General features: G+C 46.3%; 1 protein-coding gene across 2 annotated transcripts in view; it reads left to right on the plus strand.

Moving 5' to 3' along the window:
• The first annotated feature begins 5,156 nt into the window (after positions 1-5,156).
• Positions 5,157-27,455, plus strand: part of LOC121835356 (structural maintenance of chromosomes protein 2-like) — a 46,449-nt gene continuing 24,150 nt past the window's right edge. The window contains exons 1-13 of one of the 2 annotated variants that reach the window (XM_042289484.1): positions 5,157-5,599; positions 9,163-9,324; positions 9,855-9,965; positions 10,934-11,071; positions 11,926-12,066; positions 12,630-12,779; positions 15,792-15,981; positions 16,762-16,937; positions 17,811-17,929; positions 18,558-18,696; positions 21,372-21,518; positions 23,262-23,466; positions 27,154-27,289. In XM_042289484.1, the coding sequence (XP_042145418.1) occupies positions 5,282-5,599; positions 9,163-9,324; positions 9,855-9,965; positions 10,934-11,071; positions 11,926-12,066; positions 12,630-12,779; positions 15,792-15,981; positions 16,762-16,937; positions 17,811-17,929; positions 18,558-18,696; positions 21,372-21,518; positions 23,262-23,466; positions 27,154-27,289 (2,132 nt within the window). In that variant the 5' untranslated portion in view covers positions 5,157-5,281. Of the gene's footprint in view, positions 5,600-9,162; positions 9,325-9,854; positions 9,966-10,658; positions 10,730-10,933; positions 11,072-11,925; positions 12,067-12,629; positions 12,780-15,791; positions 15,982-16,761; positions 16,938-17,810; positions 17,930-18,557; positions 18,697-21,371; positions 21,519-23,261; positions 23,467-27,153; positions 27,290-27,455 lie in introns of those variants that run through there. The other variant, XM_042289485.1, reaches the window with a different exon arrangement.

The following is a 27,455-nucleotide window of genomic DNA, read 5'->3' on the forward strand; positions in this document are numbered from 1 at the left end:
TTCCTCAGGTAAGTTCGCTCTTTGCAATTTTTATAATAAAAAAATGCACCGCCTGTGGGCAACGCTGCAAAAACTCCTAGCGCAATAGGTTAAGAAACCAAATTTCGCGGTTGATTTAAAGAGCCTGGCTGCTACTTGAGACACCAAGTTAATGTTACACGAATGTTGAGGACAAAACATACCACAAATGTTTGCTGTGTGGTCATTGGAAATATATAAACAATGTTAATAAATTATGTTCCACTAATGTTGAGGGCATAACATACCACAAATGTTGAGGGCATGACATACCACAAATGTTGAGGGCATAACATAGCACAAATGTTGAGGGCATAACATAGCACAAATGTTGAGGGCATAACATAGCACAAATGTTTACTGTGATGTTACAGGAATGTTTTCAGATAACGTTCCAGCGACATGACATTTTGCGGACATTAGCCACGTATACACAACGTTGGCGGACCACATTCCAGTAACATTGTGGCAACATTCGGTGCTACTACAGCAGGGCAAATTGCCCTTCCTAGATGTATCCGTAGGCGAGCCGAACCACAGGATTGAAACGGGGGTGTACCGCAAACCATGTGAAACAGATAATTTTTTGGATTTTTTGTCCCATCACCCAGTGCAACACAAGAAATCAGTAGTGCGATCGTTTGTACAGAGATCAAATACCGTGTCATCTAATGAGCTCCATGGCGCAAATGAGATGACTCATTTACAGGGAGCCTTGGTGAAACGTCACTACCCGAGGCGTTTTGTTGACGAGGTCAAAAACAAAATGAAACAAAATGTGGAACCGTGCGAAAGGGAAAGAGATAAGAATGTAGTGTGCATCCCCTATGTCAAAGGAGTCTCCGAACCTCTTAGTCGCGCTTTGAGGCCCCTTGGCATCCGAACTGTTTTCAAGCCATACAGAACTATTGGAAATTCCGTTTTTAAACCAAAGGACCCAACCCCGGCGAACGTCCAAAGAGGCGTTATCTACAAGATCCCCTGCAGTGACTGCCCAGCGTCCTACATAGGTGAAACCGGACGGAGGAGAGATACCAGACTCAAAGAACACAAGCGTGACGTCACGTACGCATCCTACGCGACGCGACTGAAGACTGAACTGGTGGACCATGCGTGGACAATGGGGCATTCTTTCGACTTTCCGGCCGCGACGACCTTGGCGAGAGAGGACAGATGGGGGCCCCGAAAGCTTCTATACTCCGTTTCACCTTCAGTCCGAGCGCAGTGGACGCCACGAGCCATCCCAGCCGATCCAGCGCCGGGAGAAAGTCGCGTGACCTGCCGGTGGGGCGGGGCGACACAGGGAGCTCAAGGTCGCCTGACACTCCCTCAACGCCGCATTGGCTGGGATGGCTCCTAGCGTCCGCTGTGCTCGGACGGAAGGTGAAACGGAGTATAGAATCGTGGTTTCTTCGCAGGGACACATCCGTGTGCAACAAAAACCGCGGCCCTCTCCACGAAGCTTACACGGACATTCGTGATAAATAGCGTTGAGTTTAGGTTGAACCCTGCATTTGCTGTGTAACTACTGATGATGCCTCCCGCATGGGAGGCGAAACGTCTAATGAAGTTGTTTTTTCTGTTATGTCAAGTCGGTGTACTTATTTTAATTATGTCTGCGAAAAAGGCGTGCTTGCTGAGCTGACCTTGCTGGAAAACGCTCCAGAATTTTCGTCCGTGAGGCTTCTCGACTACAGGTCTACAGATACTGTTTTCAGCACATCTTGCAGTCAAAAAATTTAATATTTAATCGTTCAGTCTTGTGTCATTGTGCTGTGTGCCGTGTCTGGCGTGCCGTCCGACGGCACTGATCTTGTAGACCCAGAGATGGGGAGATAATTGGCACTTGAGATTTTGGTTGTGTTCGTCCGGTCCTTTTTTTTTTTTTTTTTTTTTTTTAACGTTCCCCATTTCAGGGTTTACAGGATGTCGATTAAGCACAAGTCGCACTTATTGTGACATGTGCTTCACGCTTATTCTGACAGCAGCAGCAGCTCGCCGACGAGATGTGCAGGCGCGCGATCTCTTCAAGTTTAACGAAGTTGCACGCTTGCGATTGTAATTTAAAATAAATTTGAGTTCTCGAATGTGTGTAGGCGTTGTAAAAGAGTTCCCGGCTGACGGCAACAATGTTCACGAATAGCGGCAGGATGGCATTGGACGGCGAGGGGAGAAAGGGAGACCACGTCAGGAGGGTGAGAGAGGAGAGGAGGTTTTTATCCTCTCCAGCCTTTCTAATGCTTGACCTTTCTCCCCTTGCCTGGCGTTGCCTTTGCCTGTACGGCACGCATCTAGTGACACCAAGGAGGATAGAAGCGTAGGAGAGGGCATGACGTACGACAGCCTTGTAGCCTCCACAAGCCATGCTCCCTTGATGCCTCACCTCTTTCTCATTTTAGAGCGCAGCTCCCCTCACTTACCACGCCAACGTGACCACATCACGTGACCGTAGCTAGCCTTTGTCTAGCTATGGGGTACTAGAATACACCACAGGCTAGCCTTCGATCTGATAAAACCTACCGGACGGAGCGCACGCAAGCCTGCAAGGAGTCCTTCTACAATCAACCATCCATCTCACACGCGACATGTCACGCGCACCAATGGCCAGAGAGATCTATGGTCACGTTGGCCACAACATTGTTTAAACTTTTTACGACTAGGCTTCACCAATATTGCAACGTGCCTCTCCTAGTACTTCTAACCTCCTTGAGTGACACAGAGTATAGGTACATATTCCTTTTTGCACTAGGGCATGTTGTATTGTTTTTCTTTGAAGAATATCATTTATTATCTTTATCTTTCTGCACTTTTCGTGTATTTGCCTTCAGATCTATCATGTGAGCACAAACTCCTTTTTGGCCAAGGAGGATAGAAGGGTAGGAGAGGGCATGACGTCGACCGCGTAGCCTCCACAAGCCATGCTCCCCTGACGCCTCGCCTCTTTCTCATTTTCCTCCTTACTCTCCTCACTTACCTTGCCAACGTGACCACATCACGTGACCGTAGCTCGCCTTCGTCTTGCTATGGGGTACTAGAACACACCACAGTCTAGACTTCGATCTGATAAAACCTACCGGACGGAGCGCGCGCAAGCCTGCGAGGAGTCCTTCTACAATCAACCATCCATCTCACACGTGACATGTCACGCGCACCAATCGCCAGACAGATCTGCGGTCACGCTGGGCACAAAATCGTTTAAACTTTTTATGACTAGGCTTCACCAATATTGCAACGTGCCCCCTCCTAGTACTTCTAACCTCCTTTTTTTTGGCATACCCCACGACCCAGTGTTTCACACTGGCAAACAGCAAACAAAAAAGCACTCTGCAAATAGGCTCAAGGGCTGGCATATTTTTTTAGTATCGTCCTCCCGTGCTGATCGATCTCAAGTAGCTTTATGAACTTACAGTCAAATTTGTTGATAATACAAAGATATTTAACTACTGACTGAATATTTGACAACATAAATAACGGGCCAACCACTCTAGGGTGTCCCAAGTCACCAGGTTTGATCTAAAATGGACTGTAAAAATTGACGCCTGCGCGTAGCAAACTAAACTTTTCGTCAAAGTTGTATTTCACAGGTCGGTTTTTTCTTGTAAAATTGCAGAGTGTAGCTCTCTTTCTGTAAAAAAATAGGACCAAAAAACTTGCCAGGGTCAACGGGGGACTGCAACGCAGATGGCCGAGTCGAGTTGCGGGGTATGTTTTGCATGCATATTGATAGATGGCATCGGGAGCAACCAACGAGGTAGGTGGTACCCAACACACACTTGGAAAAACAAAAAGTAAAAACAAAAAATAAAATTAAAACAAGCAAAAACAAACAAAACAAAAATTTCGTCACTTTCGGTTTGTGTTGTTTTGCTTGTTTTTGCTTTTTCTCTCAGCCAATAGGCGTTGCAACCTTAAGGCGCATTCACACTGAGCAAAAAACGCGCGTTGCGGTCGACGTCGACGCCGGCGTCGTAAAATACGAAGCAGTCACACAGGACCACTTCACGGCGGCGTCGTCTCGGGGAATCTCACGTTTGTCGAGAGAACACGGAATATTTTTATTCGTCTGCTTCGCACGATTGTTGTTGCCTTGCCTTCGCGATTGCATATGCGGTCGGAGACAACCGTCTTCACTGAATGGACAACGGTGATGATTATATATACGTTTACACTCCAGTTATATGCAGCATTGGCGAAAGGCACGGACTCGAACGGGCAGCTTCAGGTGCTCTTTTGCCGCGTTTTTGTGCAAACAAAGCACGGTGCTACGCCGGCGCGTCCCAGAGCCTTCGCGTCCGTACCTTTAACACTGCACGCAGCCCGTGCGAGAGTGTTTTCGATGGAGGACTGTTGTATTCCGTAGTGATGGGTGTACACAAAACTACACAACACATTGGGAGTGATCGCTCCCGCACAGTCGGAGGTCGGAAGACACCGCGAACTTCGGTGGCAGCTTTCGCGGCAGCTTCGCGCAAATCGATGAAGAGTTGCTTCACGGCGTCCTACACGCACATAAAACACTGCTCACAGTCAGATGTTCCAATCGGCTTGCTTCTTTCCACGCTGAAATGCTTCCGGCCACGTTTGGCGGCGAGTGCACGAATCCCCCGAGCTCTCTGCCTTTTCGCCTTCATTGTGAGCCGAAAAAAAAAAAAAAAAAAAACAGCAAAAACATGTCCTAACCGGAACAGGGCGTACGTCACGTCCGGACGCTCGCTGATTGGCTCAAGCGCGCGCGTCGAGGGAGAAATTGGGTTCCGAAGCATCGTCTCCCTGCGTCGTCCTCCTCGGCGCGCGACTTTTTTCAATACAAAAATAAGCAAAAAATTCCCCCCACGACGCGCGTCTTTCCGCTGTGTGAATGCGCCTTTACTGCGGCATTGGATTGGATTGGATAGGACATAAAACAAAGAATCGCATCGCGTCAACTACGCTTAACAACCGTATGAAAATATTTTTTTCATTATCAAAATGACTATACAGAAGTAAAATAAACTAAACGCTGAAATTTTAAAATGGATTGTACTACTGTACGTAGCGTACCCACATTACTGGTATTGCTAAATTGCAACTCGCTGGTAGCGCCATTTTTTTTGAGTAGAGGGTGTACAGTGGAACGGAGAAATTCAAACGCGTAACAAAAGCGTAAAAGCGCGCCAGGACGCGCCAGGCGCCAGTTTTGCCGTTGTGAAGATTCAAAACGTTCAAATGGAACGGCGTGTAGGCACGTTCTGAACTTGGCAGTTACCTCCAACGCCGCGCCGTCATGCACATCAAGTCGATAACCATCGACGGTTTCAAGTCGTACGGCCAGCGGGTCGACATCAACGGATTCGACAACTTGTTCAACGCCATCACCGGCTTGAATGGCAGCGGCAAGAGCAACATCCTTGACTCCATTTGCTTCGTACTGGGCATCACCAATCTCTCCCAGGTCCGAGCCTCGAACCTACAAGACCTCGTGTACAAGAATGGGCAGGCGGGAGTCACCAAGGCGACGGTGTCCATCACCTTCGACAACAGGGACACCAGGCAGCGACCTGTCGGCTACGAGCACTTCGAGGAGTTTACCATTTCCAGGCAGGTCCGTATTCTTTGCGGCTGTAGTCACTGGCAGTAACATACCTCGGCAAACCTCACTCATGAGGGCCCTCACTCACCCTCATCTTTACAAGTGAGGTGAGGGTGAGTGAGTTTCTGAACCAGGAAAATTCATGAGTGTGAGGGTGAGTGAGGGCCGTGAGGGCCGTGAGTGGCGTGAGGGCGGTGAGTGGCGTGAGGGCCATGAGTGAGTGGGGGGCGTGAGGGCCGTGAGGGCCGTGAGGGCGGTGAGTGCTTGAGGGCCGTGAGGTTTAGTGAGGGTGAGTGAAGGGCTGAAGGTGAGTGTGACTGTGAGGGTGAGGGTGAGTGAGGGGCTTAGGTGAGTGTGGCTGTAAGGGTGAGGGGGAGTGAGGGCGACCTAAAATGCCGACTTCTGGACAGTAATAGTGGTAGTGATAGTATTAATAATAATAATGTCTTCTTTATTCCTTTGGAAAAGCACAGTAACTGGCCCACAAAAGCAAAGAAGATTGCTTGTCCGTGGGATCAGGCAGGCCAAAACATTTACAAATAAAAGGAATAGAACACAATATTACAAGTAGCACTATAAATAGAGTATTTAAACATAATTGTAAAACACAGCCATATTTGCGCCATCTAAACGAAACTAGTCTCCACATGCAAATCAAACAAAATCGCTGAACACAAAATACCAACAGAATCTAGACACGGTACTACCGCACGTGAAACATACCACAATAAATAATACTTGAACATCAAGATTGCATAACAGAGAAATGACTCGGGGGGGGGGGGGGGGGGGGGGGGGGGGATGGGAGGGGGGGGGGAGGGAAGGGAGGGGGGGGGGGGGAGGGAAGGGAGGGGGGGGGGAAGGGAAGGGGGGGGAAATACACTAAACAACAGGGAAATTAGGCTTTACATTCTAGACACCACTTTTAAGAGCTTTCTTTGCCATTCACATGGATGATACACTAATAAAATTATGTGAATTTATTAAAAAACGAAGGAAAGGGAAGTGTTAAACGAGGGTTGTATACACATCTGAGTAGGCCACACACCCTTGCCCCTAGGCTCACTTCCAGGCAACGCAGCCTGTACCGAGAGCCACGTGCTCCTCTTTTTGTATTTCATTTTTCCCCGATAGTACCTCAGAATCGCCAAGTTGCTAACAAGTCCGAACAGGAGGACGGCCGCAATCTGTCCTTAAAACCTTTTCTTTCATAATTTTTTTTATATCGCCCACCATATAGATGAATTTTTCTTCTTTCTCAGTCATTCATTACTCGTTCGAAAGAGGTATGTATAGCGATATCGTACAGTTTGCCGATAAACCGGCTAATGCAACAAGCGAGCGCCCATTTTGGCGGCTGAGTCCAGCCAGCCAGCCAGCCGGCCGCAAAGCTAAGCAAGCCAATCCTTGAGCAATTTCCGTCTGTCAACTCGCAAGCTGATTGGCTGGCACCTCGCCGTACACTTCCAAGTACAGCATGGTGAAATATGCCAGAGGGTCGAATCTGTCTTGGTCGGATCGCCGAATACACGCATATTTACGCCGACTTTGAGGCGTCGAGGAAGCGCTCATCCCGATGCCCGCCATACGTCCACCAAAACATCCAGAAATATGTCCAAAATACGCCCTATGTTGTTCCGCCGTAAGGATACGTCGGACGTACGCAGTAGATACGTCGGATGTTGCCGCGATAGGGAAGGGTCGTATCACTGTGGGTCGTAACATGCTTTCCGAGACCCCACTGACAAATTTCATCCCATCTTTATATCTCATTGCTACGGTGTATATTTCTTTCCACCATCCCTATTCCCAATACAGAGCAGTCAACCAGAACTGACGTTCAGGTTAATGTCTTTCCTTCATAAGCACATCTATGCTGAACCGTGCGGAACCCTTGGCGGTGGATGCTCGACCTTGAGATTATATTTATTTTCTCTGAGCGACAGCGAGAGGTGACTGCAGTCTTTTTGGGAGCAAAACCTGCAAACATATTGCGGTCTTGCGAAACTGTGACTATCCTTATATATCTCTGAATAAAAGGCTAGTGGGGCTGTTTGTACTTTCCTTTCGCGTATGTCCAAATTTGGAAATAGAATCTCAAAGCAAGCGCCAAAGACTCGTATGCAATAATTGTTTTCAAAGAGAACCTTGCTCGCCACGCACACTATTTGCAATAGCGCATACAAACTAATTTATGACGTATTCATTACCAAAGACCAAGGAACAAGTTTATTGCATTGCTCACACTGTTTTTACGGGGGAAAATGTATGGCACTGTGCTTCATACAGTGCAAACCTATACATTTATGCTGCTGCAATGCTCATTGGACAAAAATGTGAAATGTTTTGGTTTTGGCTGGTCAGGGAAGTACAGACCTGGTGAAACTAGCAGACATCGGTGACAAACCACAGATGGGTCCTCTGCCACCAAGTCTCTACACTCGTTCCACTTCTTGCTTTTCCTCTTTGTTTCTACTGTCACGAGTACAGCTACCCAGCCGTCTTTAGTAAAGTACTTTTGGACACTTCCTAGTTCAACGTCCTCGTCAAGGATTGTCTGGGGGATCCTTGGGGGAATAATTTCCACCTGGTCTTTATCTGTAAACAGTTTACAAAATAAGTGTCCTGAACCTTTATGTCATGCATAAATATAATTTAGAGGCCCAAGAACTTCCTGTAGGCCTCCGCAGTATTTATAGCTGCAACAAATGAGTGTATGCACTGAGCACACTGAGTAGCCAGTAGTAATAAAAATGGCAGATGTTGAGAGGGGAAAGACGCCTGGCTAAAAGTCGAACCCCGGGGGCGGCGGGCATTTCTTGTGCATTTGGCGATATCAACGATAGTTGCCTTATGGTATGAACCATATAATTGTTTTTAAAGCTATCGCTGTAAAAAATGTGTGTTGTTAACGAAAATGTTGCAGGACGATAGGGAACCAAAATCAACTACTAAATTAGCTAAATGGCATGAGCTCTCCACCGTGCATTGTATATAGCCATTTCCGGTCAAGGTGCACAACGTTGTGCGTAAAGTGTCACTCTTTTCTTAAATATTTTAACGTGGCTACCATGTTAGTAACTTAAGGAAGTTTTGGTGCTCTGGTTTCATGAACTTCATTTTAAATTTACCATGCCAGCAACTAAAAAAAAGAAACAGTTAAAAAATAAAAAAAAAAATTCACTTACCTCCAGGCAGTAAGAGCTGTCAGGAGTTGTGTGCAATGTTATTTTCATTAACACTTGCGTTTCACAAGTTGGCTCGAAGGAATAAAGAAATGCTGGGGCCTATGTAATGGCATGGTTACATTGCAGCAGACGTTTATGTATTTATATTTGGTACCACACAGTGCCTAAGAGGGCATTATAGTGGGAAATAGGACTACAAGTAAGACACCACAAGTACATCAAAGAAAGGATGGGCTGCCTACAGCGAAATGCAGATATGAGCGTTTTCATAAATGAGTAACTTTTTGAGGGTCTTACGAAATGACAGACACTTACCCTACTTCTGTTTTACTCTGACTCCGCGGTACCAGAGCAGAGAGTACCCCTGTTTTTCCTCTCTCCTCGCAGGTTGTTGTTGGTGGGCGCAACAAGTACATGATCAATGGAGTGACCGCCACCACAAACCGTGTTCAAGATCTCTTCCGTTCAGTGCAACTCAACGTCAACAACCCTCACTTCCTCATCATGCAGGGTCGCATCACCAAGGTCCTCAACATGAAGCCACCAGAGGTAAACTGTTATTTCGTTCTTCATTATGGTTTTCCCAAGCTTCCAAATTTCCTCAATTGTCCTTGCCCCTAAGTAAACTGTTTCTACAGTTGAACTACTTTCTTTTAGCAGATCGGAGCCATTAATTTATTTATAACCATGAGTCAAACACTGCCTAGCATGTGCCTTATTGTTTACAATGTCTGTAGGCTTCTGCATTGCTTAATCATATAACTGCTGAGGCTGGCAGAATTTCTGTGGTTTTCAGTCAAGCTAGTTTTAAGATTGTGAAGCTTGGCAACCCTTTTTCTATGCTGCTGTTGCCATTGGCACTTTCGTAAGCAGGTGCCAGCTTTCAGTGGTTTTGACTTTGGTTCAAAGCTGCTAGCCGTTGGTGCTGCTGGTTGAATCTTTTAAAGATATGCTCTTGTTTTGAATCAAAAAGCCACTTCTTTTTTTTGTGGGAATGAGAGATTTTGTGGTCTTTTTTGTTGTATTTTGTGTGTCTTGCTACTTGCACAGCTTCTGTACACCTGTGGGGTTTGCTTCAGATCCTGTCCATGATCGAAGAGGCTGCAGGCACTCGCATGTACGAGAGCAAGAAACAAGTTGCGCAGAAGACCATTGAGAAGAAAGATGCCAAGATTGCAGAACTCAACAATGTGAGTGTGTTTCTGGTGTCCCCGTTCCTTCCTTCTGTCTGAGGCGTTGTTTTATTCCCTTTCTTTTGATTGCCATTGAAGAATGGCATTCTGTTTTCAGCAGACGGGTGGCTTGAAGCTTCCGCCTTGGTCTGTGTTGGGGTAACATAAGTTACGATGCCACTCCTCTCTATGTAGTTGCATCCCGATTTCAGTTACAATTCTCCAGAACTGATCCTACTCTGTATAATTGTAGTCAAGTTTTATGCACTGTCTCATACTTTGTGGTGCACCCAACATTGTGCCGCGAGCTCACCGGCCGTGACAGAGCCTCAACCGCATGCGAGCCTTGGTTAGGCAACTATGAGCACTTCCACTGTAACGGACGCAAGCTGCTGCCCGTTACAAAGGGTTTAGCCATTAACATCCATCCATTCATCCGATTAGGCATGCCACTAACTTTTGTCAGACAACCTTCAGACATTTGGTAAAGCTTGATGAAATTCAGCTCTTGAGCAGTGTTGCCCAACTTCTGCACAAATTTTAAATTTTTTAAAGAAATAATTCATGCTGTGTTATTTAAATTCTAGAAAAATATGATTACCAGCATTCATGTCATTTAAAAGCAAGTATATAACTTTTAATAATTTAGTTAGTTTGTTACACTCCTCCGCCAGGTGGTATTACACCATTCTCGATTTATGTGCATAAAAGTCAAACTTTTGTCAGACCGTGTGCGAAATGCTTCGAAAATGTTGTACCTAGTCGAACTCAAACCTTGGCAGGTTTGCAATATCCCTACTTGCAATAATTTTGACTCTCTCATGAAGTACTCCCCTTAGAAAGTTCTAGCCTGTCTTTTTGAGTTACTTGCTGCTTCAAGCAATACTAGGTGGCCCAAGTAGTTCAGAACTTGTATGTGTGTGCAGCACGCTCATGTCTAGATGACCTTTAAGTTTGGTGCCCAACGGTCATTCTTGTTTGAACAGGTGCTTGCGGAGGAGATCACGCCAACGATCGAAAAGCTCAAGGAAGAAAGGCAGGCTTACTTGGCCTACACCAAGGTCTCGAGGGAGCTGGACCACCTCACTAAGCTGTACATCGCCTGGCAGTATGTCGAGACTGAGGTGGGCTGCATTGCCGTGTTCACTGCTTTGCTGTCCAGATAAACAAAATTTATTGAGACCCTTAGTAGCTGGGGTGGATCTTTGCTATCTTCCAATGGCAAGTTTGTCACATTCTGTGTCAAGATGGCAGTGCTAAGTAAATGCTAGTGGAAAACATACCTGTTGAGTCTAAAGCCAGCACTTTTACCTTCCAAAATATTGCATTGAGCCTACAAAAGATTATATATTTACCGTGTTCAACGTGGATCCTAGTACTGTAATATGAGCGGAGAAAATTGGCGCGTGCACATAGGAAGCTGAGACTTTCACCGAATGCGGATTTAGCTGGTGCATTTTACCTAGTGAGATTTCAAGGTGTATCCTTCCCATGAAAGACGAGACCAGCAAAATTGCCAGAGTCAACAATGAGCATGTTCACAGATAAAATATAGTGCCGTCAATATGCCAGTTCTTCTAAGGTTGTCAGTTGTTGTCATGAATGCTGAGCCATTACGGCACTTGGATCCTCATGAAGCCTCGCAAATGTCTAGGTCTGCCATTCAACTCCGATCTCAAGAGTCCCGTGCAGTGTTCGGCACGCACAGGCGCATCACTTTCGAATGGGCATTTTCTTGTGCAAATATTTGTACGAGAAACGCATCTGAAAAAGCTATGGTCTTGGGCTTGTGCCTTTGAATGCATTACGCACAACTTGCGAGATTGTCTAACAATGGGGCCATCTGTACTTGGATGCCAGCAACTGTGGAATGCACACTTCTGTCATAAGTTGCTTCCTCCTAGCAGTTCTTTTTTGCCTGGCTCAGTAACTGTGGCTCAGCTTGTATAGAGCATGCACGGCGTTCTTCACCATGCAGAATGGAAGCCAGCAGTCGGGCAGAAGGTTGGAAGAAACAAAGGCCAAGATTTCGAAGTCCCACACCACCATCGATGAAATTAATGCCAAGACGAAGGACATAGGCAAGGAGATTGCGGAGCTGGAGCGCAGGCGGAAAGAGGTATGTTGAATTCACTGCTTTCAATGCGCCTACCTTCAAAACCTGCAAGTTGCTCGAGTTGCAGGATTTTAAAAGTATACCCTAGACATGCAAATGTGCTGTCTGAAGCAGTACCCTAAAGATTTTAACCTGCATCTTCTCCAAATGTGTATCATCCACCTTGAAGTTAAAAGGCTGCTCACATTTGGAGACCGCATCGGTGTGGCCTCTCGCGCTTAGTTCCAATTACATTCACATTTCCAGCTTTAGTTTCCCAAGTTTTGACACTTGTACAGCTGGCTCTTAGTAACACTAAAGCATGTCGTTTAGTTCAAACATTTACAGCAGCAGCATCGTGTCATGATCAACTGAATTCAAAATTTGTAGTTTGACTGAATGTTTTGATGCTTGAAAACTCGGTTCCTTCTGCTGTGAGCATTTGTTAGAACTGTGTCCTCCTGTACATTTCTTTTCTGGGTTTTTGCAATCCCTCTGGAATTCGCTGTGGTCGCCTGGCCTTTGTAAGAGTGCAGACTTGGAGTTGCCGGTGCCGTTTATCGAGCCAAGCATGTTTGAACTCTTAGGAGACTGGAGACCGTCTGGATGCGCTCGAGAAGGAGCTGAAGGAGAAGCAGTTGGAAGAAACCAAGGTGAACTCTGACATCCAGTTCACCAAGGACCAGATCAAGGGAGAGGCCAAGAACCAGGCAGGCTTCAAAAAAAACATGGATGAGGTACATACTGACGACCACATATACTCTGTTTACCGCTTTGTCTCTCGCGGTGTAGTGCAGGGACTTTCAAACTTGTCGACCTCGAGGAATCTCTATCTTTCTTGACTGCTAGACAAGAAATCCTCCCCAGTCCCGGCATTGGCGCAATAAAGCATTCCTGAACCATGCGGACCATGTGAACAATAATGCACATGCTAGTAAGTGTTTGGTTCATAGTTACGCATCCACGGGTGGCTCAGATTCGCTAAAATGCTGCTTAGACGAAGAAGAAAACACTTCTACGTAAGGATAGGGGCGGTCGAGAAAGTTTGCGAGCTCGGGGAATGCATAAAGGTACTCTGGGGGAACCCCTGTGGGGAATCAAGTTTGAGAACCTATGGTGTAGCATGTTGCAGATTGTGTCCAGTACCCCCGCTTCCCCCCAGATATTTCAGACTGTTAAAGAAAACAATACGGGGAAAGAGGGCATGGTCGAGCTTACCGTATTTGCACGAATATAACGCGACCACGAATATAACGCGAGGGCAGTTTTTGATGCCCCCCAAAAGAAAAAAAATATTATTACTATTATAACGCGAACCGATGCCGCGTCAATTTCTCGCACTCGGTGGCATAGCAGAAGTGAAAAGTCAATGGAAATGGAAGAAATATCAGTTTATGTTCTGACTGCACTCATCCTCACTGCTCAGGTCCTTCCGTTTACAATCCACTTGGCGACTACGCAGGTATGCAGCAGCACGGCACCTGCTTGTCTGGTAGTTCTTTTTTCTTCCGTGGGAGCTCCTCGGCAGCCCACAATCCAAACAAGGCGCGGAAGCAGAAGCACCAACACACAAACACCAGACCACTCTGGAGCAGAAACTAAACAATGCGCAGACAGAGAAAAGACAGCTGAACCCGATACACGATCGTACTTCTTGTTCTGGTCCCTCTTCGTAAACAAATGCCTCGTGTTGCACGATTGCGTAAACGCGGTCGGTGGTCTTGGCTTGGCTTGTGTTGACTTGACTTGGCCCGGCTTGGCTTGGCTCGAATTGGCCGGTGCCCGCATTCCCGCATGGCGCGCGCGCGTGCGGCGTGCGCGCGTTGTAAAAACACAAAAGCGATAAAAATGCTTTTTTTATGTTTTCTATTCGCCCCTTCACGTGGCCCAATGGCTAGAAAATGCCCCTCCACACCCCCACTTCTTTTTCCATTGGATCTTTTGCATTGAGCTGGAGGGATGACTTTCTCCTCAGGCTTTCTCCAGACTCGCGCGCCTCGTGGCTGAACTCGATTCCGAATATAACGCGAGGTGCGTTTTGGAGCACGTAATTTCGAAAAAAAACTCGCGTTATATTCGTGCAAATACGGTACTTTAATCTAGAATTATTTATGCATATGTATAGCTACTGTCGATCTTCACTGCATGAAAGATAGCGTAAATGGTCGTTGTCGGAAACTCTTTGTCAGGAGGCACTACTCGACACATGCTTAGTGGTTCGGAAGTCCCCAAGCGATGTCTGTTTGACCTAAATAACTGTGCCATTGGTAAAAAAAATTAAACTTAACAATAAATGCACGGATAAAATGTGTAAAAGCTAAAAGAGACACGTCCCAAAAACATGAAGCGAGAAAAAAAATATGTAAAAATGGCTTTTTCGTTTAATGACGTGCTGAACCTGAACAATATTAGAAATCTTGCCCCGTGAGTTAGTTTATTCCTCAACGTGACAAAACAATAAATACATTATTTTTTATTCTGCAGACGGCAATGAAATGTACTGTCTGTGGTGTTAATTTAAATGTGACGCCTCAAACAATTTAGATGAAAAACATGACCAGGTTTAGGACACAATTGCCTATAGATAAAAGTTTGAACATTTCTTCAAAACGCGTCTTGAATAACAATAATCATATTTTAAGACAACACTTACCTATGCTGTACATAGATCATTCTTAAAAAGTTTAACACCTCTATTATAAATAGCTACGGCTATAGTGCGCTTCAAATATGGCATGCCAATCGTCAAAAACCAGTCGTCCTTCCTCGCTCCTTCGGGAATTTATTTCTTCAAAACTAAGCATGCCAGATGCAGCACCGCATGTAAAATTCGAAAATAAAAAATTATGAATGTATTTTATTGCTTGAATCCAAATGAAACCGCTTGCCGGTTTTTAGAAGTTCGCAAACTTTTGGCTCTTCAAGTATCGAAAGTTAGAAAATTTTCGAAATCTCTAAAGTCGGTGACTGGTCAAGAACGAACTAGAGGCTCCTCCCACCCCTTTCCACCTCAGCGGAGTGAATGGCGGAGAGGTCGCCTCCCCACCAGCGTCCGCACTACTAAAGTGGAAAGAGGTGGGAGGAGCTTCCATTTCGTTCTTGACCTGTCACCGACTATAGATATACAAGTTTGAAAATTGTTGAATTTCTTAGCGTAGGAAGTTTGAAAGTTCAAAAAGCTTCCAACTTTTTAGTGGAAGAAATTCGAAAATCATCGAATTTTTTTTTAGTCTATCAAGTTTGAAAGTTCGACAAGCATCGAATTTTGCAGCGTAATAAGTTTGGAAGTTTGAAAAGGATCGAATTTTTAACATAATAAGTTAGAAAAACATTGCATTTCTGAACGGGCAAAGTTCGAAATTTTGAAAAGCGTCAAACTTTTTAGTTTGACAAGTTCGAAAATTCAACTTTCGTCGAATTTTTTGATTTAGAAAGGTCGAAAATTCGAAATCTTTCAAACCGATTGATTTGATCATTGAAACTTTGGCTCGAAAAAAGTTTGCGGCATCCCTAGTTTTTAACTCGTAAAACCCCCAATCTTTTGTTTATGGATCTTTTTTTATATAGGCAATTTTTTCTAGGATGAGCTGGGTAAGCCCATGCATTTTTGTCTCGTCAATACGAACAACTCGCATTATGGACTATTTTTATGGGAGCAGAAGCGTACTTGTGAATGAGACATCGCTGTACTGTCCAATTGGTCTGCCGAGGAACTGATCGGGATCGGTTTGATTTTCCTTCGAGCGCAGGATAACGCTGCCCTGGTGAGCAAGCAGAAGCAGGCCGACAAGCTGCAGGCAACTGTCGATGCCCTTGCGGAGAGCAGCCAGAAAGACGCCGAAGCGGTGGCGGCCGCAAACAAGCACTTCAGGGCCGTCACAGCTGGCCTCTCCAGCAATGCTGACGGAGAGGAAGCAACCATCACGGAACAGCTGAGGGGTTGGACCTCTTTCCTTTTTTTTGTCTAAAGGCATCCTAGTATCTTGATTGTCCGTATTTTGCTGTGCTGTTCTATTTGACAGTAGTGAAACTCCTCCAGATGTTCACTTGGAGCTTCCTGAGTTTGGGGCGGTTTCATGGACAGACGTTTCGTAGACGTTGCGACGTTTCGTGTAAACTCGTTTTCTCGCTGCTTTTCTGCAACAGTGTATCTCAGTGGATTGGATTACTGGCTTTTGTCTAGTTCGGCAAGAGTATATTGGAACTATAGCAGAGCCATCCAAATGGCTCCGATAAAGCAAAAAAGAAAAATTTGTTATCTCCACTCCTCTGCTTCCAAACATGCAGTGCAAAGGGTCACCCCCTCGTTTCACTTTGTTTTGCTCGGTAAAAACGGACTGTATAATCTCGGGCTCCAGGTTATGCTACGCTTCTCTGGAACCATTGAGGGTCCAGCAAGCTAGGCTACATTCACGATTTTGTTGGTGTGCACGGAAAGAAGCTGCCAACAAAACGTCGTGAGTTGTGTCGACGGAATGAACGCGGGCTTCTTTAGATGCAATATCACAGTGCCGACGAGACGTCGTTCAGTGAACTGGTTGCCACTGCGGCCAGCTTTACGTCTGCAGTCGTTGCAGCGTAACGTTTGCGCAACTTGTGGCAATGCCTTTCTTTTCTGTGGCATCAAATCTCGCACAACTGAACACAGGCAGAGGCATTCGCGGTAAAGTAGTGCAGCTAGCACCATTTCGCTTTGATCACGGTTGTCCTTGCTTGCAGCGGCCAAGAGCGACATAGCGGAGGCAGTGACGGCGATGCGCCAGGCAGAGATGGACCTTAAACACTCTCAGGAGGAGTCCAAGAAGAAGCAGGCAGAGTGCCGCAAGACGGAGTCGAGCTACCAGAAGGACGATGCTGCCAACAAGGCCATCGAGAAGGACATCAATCTACTCAAGGTTGGTGGCATACTTTTTGTCTTTTGTGCAAGGAAGCAAATTTGGCCCTTGGACTATAAAGTTGTCTTGGAGGGCAAAAGACAACTTCGTTGTCTTTTGCCCTCCAAGAGACTTCTGGTCGCTCTGTTTCGGCGGGCTCTCTGAGCCTGTTTATGTCGGAAGTTCTGGGACGGTGATGTTCTACAGAAATCACGAAGTTTGGGATTTAGCGAGGTTCTTCTGCTGTGCTATAAAACAGATCAGGGGGGATCGGTCGCCTTACGGGGGGGGGGGGGGGGGGGGGGGAGGGGGAGGGGGGGAGGGGGGGGGGGGGGGGGGGAGGGGGAGGGGGATTAAAAAATCTTAAACAAATCTCTCACTAACCGGTCCTTTAGGTAATCACCTGGCGAATTGGTCAAAATATTTGATGAACCGGAAGTTCACAAGGACGTAAACTGCCAACAGTGCCTCCTTCGGGCGCTTTCAATAAAAGGTTTATAGTTAGTATGGGCAGATTTCTGGTGAAAATAATTTCCCTTGTATAGTATGGACCCGGTGCATAATCTGCACATAAAAGGGTTCTCATCACAGGACATTTTAAAAAGTGCCGGCTTATTAGCGCACGAAGAAGCTTATATCATTCAGTAACCATTAAAATAACCTGTCAATCGTGAAATCTTTTGTGTCACATCGTGGAAAAGCAACAAGTCCTTGTCGAGTCTGCACCTGTAAGATAATCTGCACTACATAAAGTTTAATCTTTTAAGCATGTGTAGTCTGGAAAATGTGGTAGGTATTTTGTAACCAGAACGCCTACATTTGTGCGATAGTTAGGTTAGGCCGTGTTCGGCCTTTTGCCTTTCGTTTGAGATGTTGCTCACTTGTTGGACGCAGGCTCAGATGAGCAAGCTCAACTATGAAGAGGGGAAGGAGGAGGCACTGCTCTCGCAGAAGCAGCAGTTGCAAAGGGAGGTCAACACGCTGAGCCAGAAAGTGGACGTCTTTGAAGCAAGGTGGGTTCCCTTTCCGTGCCACTTTCCTCGGGTTTGTGGCGGTGGTACAGGCGGCATATAAAACGCAGGATTTGTTTTCAGCATCTGTTAGGTGTGAAAACTGCCTTATTTGTGAATCTTGGGGGCTCGAAGAGGTCTGGGAATTAGCATAAGGTGTAGAAGTGATCGTTGCAGTTGATTGCTTTTGGCAATACTGCGTGAAATACCCAAGAAAGTTTGTTTGTTTGTATTTTACACAAAAAGATGAGCCTATGTGTGCAGAATATGAAGTTGCAGCGTTGAAATCCTTCAATGAACGTTTAGTTGCAAGCAGACATGTACATGCTACCCAAAAGAAGTAACTACTAAATATTGTTGCTCATTACTCGCTCAAAAGTATCTAAATATGTTACTTGTTACTGATCCTCCAAAGGAACAGCTTACTTTACCTGAAGAGCAGGATTCTCTCCAGGAATGTTTTAGGGGTGGACATAACCACCATGCGAGCGGCAGGTGGAGGGGAGGTAGTTTGCAATGCAGTACGATCTGGCTTGCTGACAGTAAATCGAATTAGGGCGCTGCCCAGTGTTTTCCTTGCGAGTACCACGGCTTGATGTGGTGGCGCCCTGTGTTTGTTTCCGTTGCGCAGGAACCAGCACCTGAGCTTCCACTATACTGACCCCGTGAAGAACTTTGACCGGCGTAAAGTACTGGGACTGGTGTGCGACCTGTTCACCATCAAGGACAAGAGAGCGGCTCGGGCTCTGGAGATGGCCGCGGGGGGCAAGGTATGCGCCCCTGCTCTTTGCTTGCATGCTTGCCAGCAATGCTGTTGTGCCTATGCTGTTGAGAGTTCTTTCATATGTTAGGGCCATGGGCTAGCTCCTTTCTCTAAAATGCCATCTTAGGAGATAGTAGAGCATTTACAGCACCTTGTGGCATAGCCTTCATACCTAGAACATTGCCAGTGAAACCACCTATAGGCATCGTTCATATCTATACCCTCATTATATTTGCTTATAACTCTCGTGACTGTGTTTGATTCCAATTTTTGTCTCTTTTTTTAAGTTCCCTACTCCCTTTCATAACACCCGCTGCACCGTGAGGATTCTGCAATAAATAAATAAAAAGCTCCTTTTGAGACAATGTCTTGTCTGCTAAAGAAGCTTAGGTGGTTTGTCTGTCACAATCATTAAAGTTATAAAATGCTTGAAGCATAATCTTCACGAAGCATTGATGCAATTTTGGAGTTCATAACAATTTGCGTGAACATGAAAAAAACTAACAAAAAAACATAAACACAAGCACATTTACGCTTTGAGCGCAGAGTTATTGTACTCCTAATAAAGAAGTTGCTCTTTGCGACTCCTATACTACACTATTGGCAACGAGATGTTTTGGTGGCGCCACCTTGCGGGTGCCCTCCTGTGACTGAGCTGATAGGATATGAGCAGACGACGCGCTATGTCAAAGCATGAAGTGGCTATGTTAGTTCGCATTTATGGCGATTAAAGATTGGTTTGTCTATTAAAGAAACATGCATGACGTTTATGTGAGCAATCTTTCTAATGAATAACAGCGCCTCGAAATTGCTTTTTATGTTAAGAAACTTTAAAATGTTCAAAAACAAGCCTGGAGCTTCACATTACAGCTTGCACGGCGTGCATTAGGGCTATTCACAGCCTCTCCGATCCTTAGTTTTTTGAATCTGCGGAGGCTGCTGTAGAAAAAGGTTTTGCATTCACCAGAGTAAATGACTTACTGTGTTCTTAGCTGCGCATGCACGCACAGTTGTCGCAAAGCGCCGCACACTTGTTTTAGCTACATTGAGCTTGTTGGTACCGACGCTTCTATCCAAGTGTCACTCGACAGTTGCTGACGAGCAAGTGCTTGTCAACAACTGATGCTTAGCTGCTCTCGCATCTATTACATTGCAAAGAAGTTTGTCACATTGCGACTTCTGCCAACGCCTTGTAGGTAAGAAAGCCCAAGTGCTGAATTTTTCCGAGTCTGTAAAGCAGGCCATCGGAGGGCACAGATTGGACACAATTACGGCATCGGCATTTGGCTAGGAGTTGTGTTCTCACTAATTGGACACGAATCCTAGTCGAACGCTGACGCTGTAGTCATGTCCAATCTGTGGCCAACGGTGTCTTTCTTTAGTGATGCAGGAAAGTAGTTAAATGGGGATTGCAATTTCCATACTTGTGTCCTGGTTTCAAACTGTCTGGGGTAGTTTTAACGTTCAAGTTGAGAGATTCCATTCATCTGGCTTCCCGTCGCAGGTTATAAACGAGGTGGTAGGGGCCTTGCTACGTAAGATCAAAGGGTGTCAGCAAAGCAAACCTAGAGATCACCAGAAACAAATGGTGGTGGTTCCATATACCTATGCACAAAACACCACATAATTCAAAAGGAGCAGCCAAAAGGTATGATGTGCCTGTGGTGTTTTCAGCTTCCAAAAGAATGGTAAAAATCTGTTCCAAGGTTCGCTCGATAGCGGAAAAACTTAAAAAAGCCAAGTGCCAGAAACACCTCAGTCACCCCTATGTGTCATGTTCAACAGGTGTTGTGTACAGAATCCCACTAACCCACTAAGAAATGGTAGAAACTACTATGTGGGCCAAACCGACTTGTGCCTGAATGACTGCCTTCTCGAGCACGATCGTTCACTGAAATCTGCGGTGGGCGGTCATCTTCCCATATGTTGCAATAACTGCTTATGTTCTCTAATCCTTAAAGGCACAACAATAATTGTACATTATTGAGACAAGACGACTTGTGAAATTTGGGAAGTGCATTGCATTAATAGCTTGGGGGAATGCTTCGTTAGCCACCCATTAGTGGCACTGCCTCAAACAGAAACCTTGTTTTTAAATCGGACTACGGGGCAAAGACGTATAAGTTAGATGGTGTTTTGTCGAGTGTGACACGCTCTGGCACTGCACGACTTTCAGCACATTCTCTTCTTCCTTTTGCGTAGAAATTCAGTTGAGAGTCAGTGCTTCTGTGTCGTGCATGTTCCTTTTCTCTGTCCTTGTCTTTTTGTGCGCTGTTCTGTTTGCAATGTCACCATACCAACTTACCCAGCTTGCCACATCCCTGGTTTCATCTTTTTTGTTAGCCTTCTCAACAAAGGGGAGACTCCAGCGAAAAATAACATTAGCTTAATCATGATGTAGAAATCCCGAGACTGTGGTAAAAGCAGGGAAACTTAGTCGAAGGAGACGTGTTTTTCCCCTGTCTTTCTTCTTCGACCAAGTTTCCCTGCTTTTACCGCAGTTTCGGGTTTTCTACATCATGATCAACATCAACCAACTTGCCTGCTCACTCACTGTTTTTTCATTAGCATAATGTCCAACGTCACAATCTTGCATTCCTGTGTGCCCCCCCCTCCCCCCTTCCGTCCCTAGTGAACTCTCCTTTAAACCGATGCAAAGTGTCCCAACTCGTCTCTGCGCAGCTCTTCAACGTGGTGGTTGACACCGAGGAGACGGGTAAACTGTTGCTGAAGAGCGGCAGGTTGAAGCGGCGTGTCACCATCATCCCGCTGAACAAGATCGTGGGCAGGGACGTCGAGCCCACGGTGATGAAGAAAGCCGAGAGTCTGGTGAGCCTCTTCGCTTTTGTCAGGGTGCCTAGAACGCGACCCTGGACCCTGGTTGGCGTCTCATTGCACCCATGCATTGAAAAAGTTCCGCGAGCAGCAACGAACGGCGTTGCAAAAGCCAGAGTGCCGTGCCGTCGGGGGTTACAATTTCAGCAATTGGTTGTAGAAGCTCCAGCGAAAATCCCGAGAAATTGCGCATGTCACCATCGTCGTCCCTCATCTATTGCCGGCGGCACCGCAGCTGCACCCATAATTTCGTTTGCGATAAATGCAAGACATGGGGGAGCTCCGTGCATCTGGTAGCTCTGTAGTCGATGCGATTACGGCATTAGGCGATAAGAATGCCAAAGAAAGGATTCCAAAGCAGGAACGTATATTAAGTCTCATCCTGCGTTCTGGTCCTGTCTGTGACCACGGTTCGAAGCTATGTGTCATTACTTCAAAAATCAGACAAGCTTCATCATGCTGACAAAGACTGGTAAGCACAGAATGTGTTAGTATAGGCCTTCCAAAGGAAAAAAAAAAAAGGCAGCGGCGCGCAAACGATTTCACCTTTCAACGCTCGGGTTGCCGATCCATGATAGCTCAGTCGGTAGAGCACTTGGCTCTCAATCTCAAGGTGGCGAGCTCGATGCCTACCGGGGGACCCAAGTCTTTATGTGATTCCCTATGGACGTAATGATTTTCGGTGTCGTTACGTCTGGCTGTTACAGCCAACCTTTACTGCCAAACATTGCAGAATTTCGTGGAAATCGGCTGATAAAACACTTTCTGCGTTAAAAAATTAGTTACTCAAAGGGGCAGTAGTGTGAGCTGTCAAACGGCAAAAATGCAAACGCCGCAACCATAGGAAACGGCATTGTGGAGCTGCCCGATTTTGCCGGTAGGTGGCCTAAGCAGTTACTTCGGCTGACGCTCACGCGTTACATTTTGGGTGTGGCGTGCACCGTACATATAACACTCCGAGTTGTGAGTTGCACTACTGTACCTGGAACTCATCTTGGACCGTTGTCTTGGCATTTTATCCTGCCTATGCATCAAAGGTTGTCCCGTAGCGGCAAGTGAGTCGTGACAGAGAAACGGGTGTGTCGTGTCGTCGTATGCCGAGATCCCGGCGGTTGGCAGTAGAAATTTGGGCAAAAAGTATGAACGAACGCGAGTGTCGCTGTCGCCGCGGCTTCCCGATTCCCGGCTACTAAAGCGTCCGTGAAACGTCGATCTGAAAAGCGACCTGCGGCAGAACAGGCTGTTTGCCACATCCCCCTCTGTTGCTCAGCCGCAGCCATGCTTGTGACTTGGAACAGCGTGCCACATTTGTGATGTCATCACAAAGAAATTGGCGAACCATAATGCTGTAAATGCGCTGAGAGATACTTTCCGGGCATAATACAGTTCCACTGCACTGGTCAGATTGTGACTCTACAGCAATGCAGTGGAACCGCATAGAGGCAAATCTTCTTTAACAATCGTCTGCAATGAATATGCCTACCTTTACTCTAGTCCAGAAAGGCAGCCGACGTGCAAAACCTATGTTGAGGACATGTGCATTTTGTCCTGTCTTTCGGTTACATGGTTTTTTTGGCAAGTTGTGGTATCACTCTCTGCTGTGCAAGGAAGACCGGTGGCTGAAGGTGTTAACGCACCGCAGCTTGGAGCGCACGGGGCAAAAGCTAGCCCTGCAGAACCTGGGGATCTTAGGTTCCAACTTTCACAAATGCGCGACATCTTTTCTACCGCACGCAGGTCGGCAAGGACAAGGTGTTCTCAGCCCTCTCACTGGTGGACTTCACGCCAGTGGTGGCTTCTGCTATGAAGTACGTCTTCGGCACCACGCTGGTCACGACCAACATGGACGACGCTCGCGTGGTGGCCTTTGACTCCGGAGTCCAGAAGCGGACCGTGTCTTTCGACGGAGCTTCTTTCGACCCCTCCGGCGTCGTCTCTGGAGGTACACCTTCTCCCCATTCTTGTGCCGGAATGGGGGTCTTAATTAACAGCTGCCTTCGGCTGTCATTTTTGCGTGTCAGTGGATTGTTGTATTGCATACCTTAAAAGTGGAGTTTCGTTAGTCACTAAGCGGTGCTTAGAGTACCGACACTTCGTCCCCCAATTTTCTCGCTGGTGCCGCCATTTTGGTACTTGTTGCAGAGTTGGCTTGATCAACTATTGTTACAATTTGAAAATGTAACTTTGTGAGCTCTAGACACGGTGTCAGGAACCTCAGGTGAGGGGGGTTTGCTCTGTCATGGATGTTTGTCATGTTTGGAGGATGCAAAATTGTTTTCATAGTTTTCAGATAAATCTTCAGACAACTGGCAACAGCATTTCTCAGCACTGTGTTGGCTGGAGTGTTTGCGCTTTCGGAGTTTTTTCGGGGGTGAAATTCAAGGGCAGTTTTTTGAGAGCTTAGTTTTCATTGCAAAATATTTAGAATTATCTAGAATCCTAAGTAACAAAGAATAGTAGTGTTCTCTGGATACATCAGGGGATACAGGAAGCTGTTTTAGATGTGAGCAATGTTTACAAGGACGTGGCAATATGTGCACATCAAAGATCTTTGATGTGCAGAGAAATTTTTCCGCTAGATTTCGCAAGGAAATTTTTCCGCTACATTCAGTGGGGACACTCTTGTGCTAGATTTAGCGAGGAAAATTTTCCGCTAGATTTAGCGGCGAAAAAATTTTCCGCTAGATTTAGCGGTGAAAAAATTTTCGGCTAGATTTAGCGGCGAAAAAGTTTTCCGCTAGATTTAGCGGCGAAAAAATTTTCCGCTAGATTTAGCGGCGAAAAAATTTCCGCTAGATTTAGCGTCGAAAAAATTTTCCGCTAGATTTGGCGGCGAAAAAATTTTCCGCTAGATTTAGCGGCGAAAAAATTTTCCGCTAGATTTGGCGGCGAAAAAATTTTCCGCTAGATTTGGCGGCGAAAAAATTTTCCGCTAGATTTGGCGGCGAAAAAATTTTCTGCTACATTTGGCGGGGAAAATTACCCATAATGCACCGTGCGACTGCGCCGACGGTGACGCCGCTTAAGTTGGAAACGGGCGCCTAAGAGCTGTGCTCTAAAACAAAATTGGTGCTAGGGCATAGGCTACTAGACAGCGTGGAGGCTCCATTCGTAGCTGGCTTCTGCTTTTATACAAAAATGCTGCGTCCTCCCCTCTGTAAAGCGCAAGACCTGAAGAAAGACTAGCGCAATACTTGCGAAATTTTTGTTGTCCAAAACGGAGGTCAACAATGAGCCTGCTTGGGTAATCCTTGGAGTTTAGAGAGAAGATTTAATTACTTCTCGATGGCACCACTTACCTAATGCTGTACCAAGACTTTTGCAAAATACTCTAATCCTTTTTCTTTTGTGTAATGTTTATAAGTGTTGACACAATTCTAACGCACACTTTCGACTTGCACGATCCAGTCGAAGCCAAAAACTAAAACTCAAAAGAAAAGCAGAGTACTCGTTGTAAGGTTGCTAGCCCCATTGCCATCGTGACTGTTTACTTACATTTGCCATTTTGGTGTCTGCCGCTTTAAGATGGAAAAACACTAGGAGGCCTTAATTTTAAACGATAGGCCATCACGCTGGCGGGAAAAGAAAACGGAGCAGCACTGCGTGGCCTCGCAATCTGAGTGACCCGACGAGCTCGCAGGATGTTGTTTGGGAGGTGATCCTCCCAGAGGGGATGACAAGTGCAAGAAGCATGGCTCCTAATATGCTTTGTGGGCAGCATAGAACCATTGGTAAACTCAGACAAAGGTGACTAGTGCACGGTATTTAGTTTTGTGTTGGCGTGCATTTCATAAAATCTGTTTTATGACGCATGTCCTTAACCTTCATTATTGTACCTGTCTGGTAGAATCGGCAGCAATTTACTCTGCGAAGATTGGGGGGGCTAAATCTGCCTGTGCATTAGAATTGGGGGACACATTCGAATCGTGCAAACACGGTACAGTAAAACCTTGTTAATTCAACCCCCGCTAATTCGGAAATTCGGATAATTTGAACTGCCGATCCGGTCCCGTCAAACGTATGTATTAGTCAATGGCAGCAAACGCTCATTAATTCGGAGGGAACGCAGCGCACTATGGTTAATTCGGACGAATTCGGCAGTGGCGCAAGCTACCGTCTGTTCCAAAAGGTATGACCGCTATCCATCCGAAGTGCACACGTGGTTTTTCCGGCTTTCCCATGGTTCTTCGCTCTTCCAGTTCTCGGTGTTTCGCACCAGTTTTGCTCTGGATCGCCGTGCTTCAGCGCGTTACTCTCCTGGCACGGAAGCGGCAGAAGCATTGCTGCAACGGAAAAAGGGTAGCACAAGGGACCGACGACCGGAACGGCAAAATCGCGACACGCGGGGCTATTGTTCCCGAGCGTGCCAATAGCGAGAGTGACAGTCACATTTTATGCCTCAACGCGGGGATCCTAAAGCCCGCCATTTTAACAACTATCCTATCCCTCAATTTTTCGCCGGCCACCCCCGCATTGAAAAATGCAACGTGACTGGCACTCTCACTATCGGCGCTCGGAAAAAATAGCGCCGGGTGTCGCGATTTCGCCGCTCCGATTATTGGTCAGTTGTGCTACTTGTTTTCCGTTGCAGCTGTACTAGGCTAAGAATTTAGCGACGAAAGTGGAAATACTGGGGGCCTTGGAGGGCGGCTTCTCTCGACAAGTGATGGAAAGTTGCGACGTCAAGAGAAGCACTTCGGCCACGTACATAAAATTGTGGCCGATATCCTACGGGCTTTCGAGAGCGAGAAGCTCAACGCGAAAAGAAAACAGCCTTGGAAGGTGGTGCACCCGAAACTAGAAGAGGCCTTGCTGTGCTACATTGTCAGCGCACGGGATGCGTAGCTCCGACAGTGCGAGTGTGGTGGAGCACTCGACCGCACTAAGGAAAGTTGCCGTCTCTGCCCATGGGTCGTCCAGAAAGCAGGCGGTAATAACAGATTTCTTCTCAAAATGAAGGTATGTCACAGGGAAACGTTTTCGCGCAGCTTTTTTTGTCCTTTCGATATTTCGACTTTCGGATAATTCTGACATTTTTGCCGGTCCCACGAGATCCGAATTAACGAGGTTTTACTGTATATTGTAACTTTTCAGATTGACAAAAATGTTCACTGGCTAACATTTTTCAGTTTTATCTGCATGCACGGAATCCTACTTATGAGACAGAAACTGCTCAATGACTATTTCTGCAATAAACTGATCTAGCCGGGCTGATTTCTCTAAAAAATTCCAGCATGTCCTGGTCATATCCGGTAAATTTGGAGACTTGCAGAATGCATTGCGAATAAGCTGGGCACACGCTGTGTGCATGCGTGACGTCCGAGGTCACGGAACACTGCGACGTCGCAATCGCGCAATCTTCGGGGTCATGCGTCTGTGTAATGCTGCAACATAACGCCGCAACTTGATTGTTTTCTCGTGGAATATGGCCGATAATTAACGTTTGGTAAGTTCGATGCCCCCAAAGCGGGACGCTGCGACACCTTCGTGTCGGACCAATGTTTTTGTAAAGATGCTATTTCTGTGGGACAGTTTTGCAAGTTGCATATTTTTGGTTGGAACTGCTGCAATGTACACACTTGCTCGCTGCACAAGCGCCCCAACGTTGAAACCAGTGGCATCTCTGCAGGTGCTGTGGCCAGAGGCCCAAGCACCCTGGAGCAGGTTGCGGTCATCCAGCAGGACAGGAAGGCACTGGCCGAAGCCACCACCAAGGCAGTCGCCGTTGCCAAGGAGCTTGCTGGCATCCAGAAGGTTTCCCACACGCAAGTTTTGTGTTCTCTGCTTTTTCTAAAACTTTGTGTAACACTTAGACTTCCTGTATCTGGGGTGTAGGTGCAACTTATTTGTAAGCTGCAATGGATAAATGTGTGCTATCCTCTGTTTCGTCTTAAGGGATGACACTATTCTGAAAGGTGAACTTTTAAACTG

The sequence above is a fragment of the Ixodes scapularis genome, unplaced genomic scaffold (assembly GCF_016920785.2).
Source record: "Ixodes scapularis isolate PalLabHiFi unplaced genomic scaffold, ASM1692078v2 PGA_scaffold12__126_contigs__length_90152505, whole genome shotgun sequence".
Classification (NCBI taxonomy): Eukaryota; Metazoa; Arthropoda; class Arachnida; order Ixodida; family Ixodidae; genus Ixodes; species Ixodes scapularis.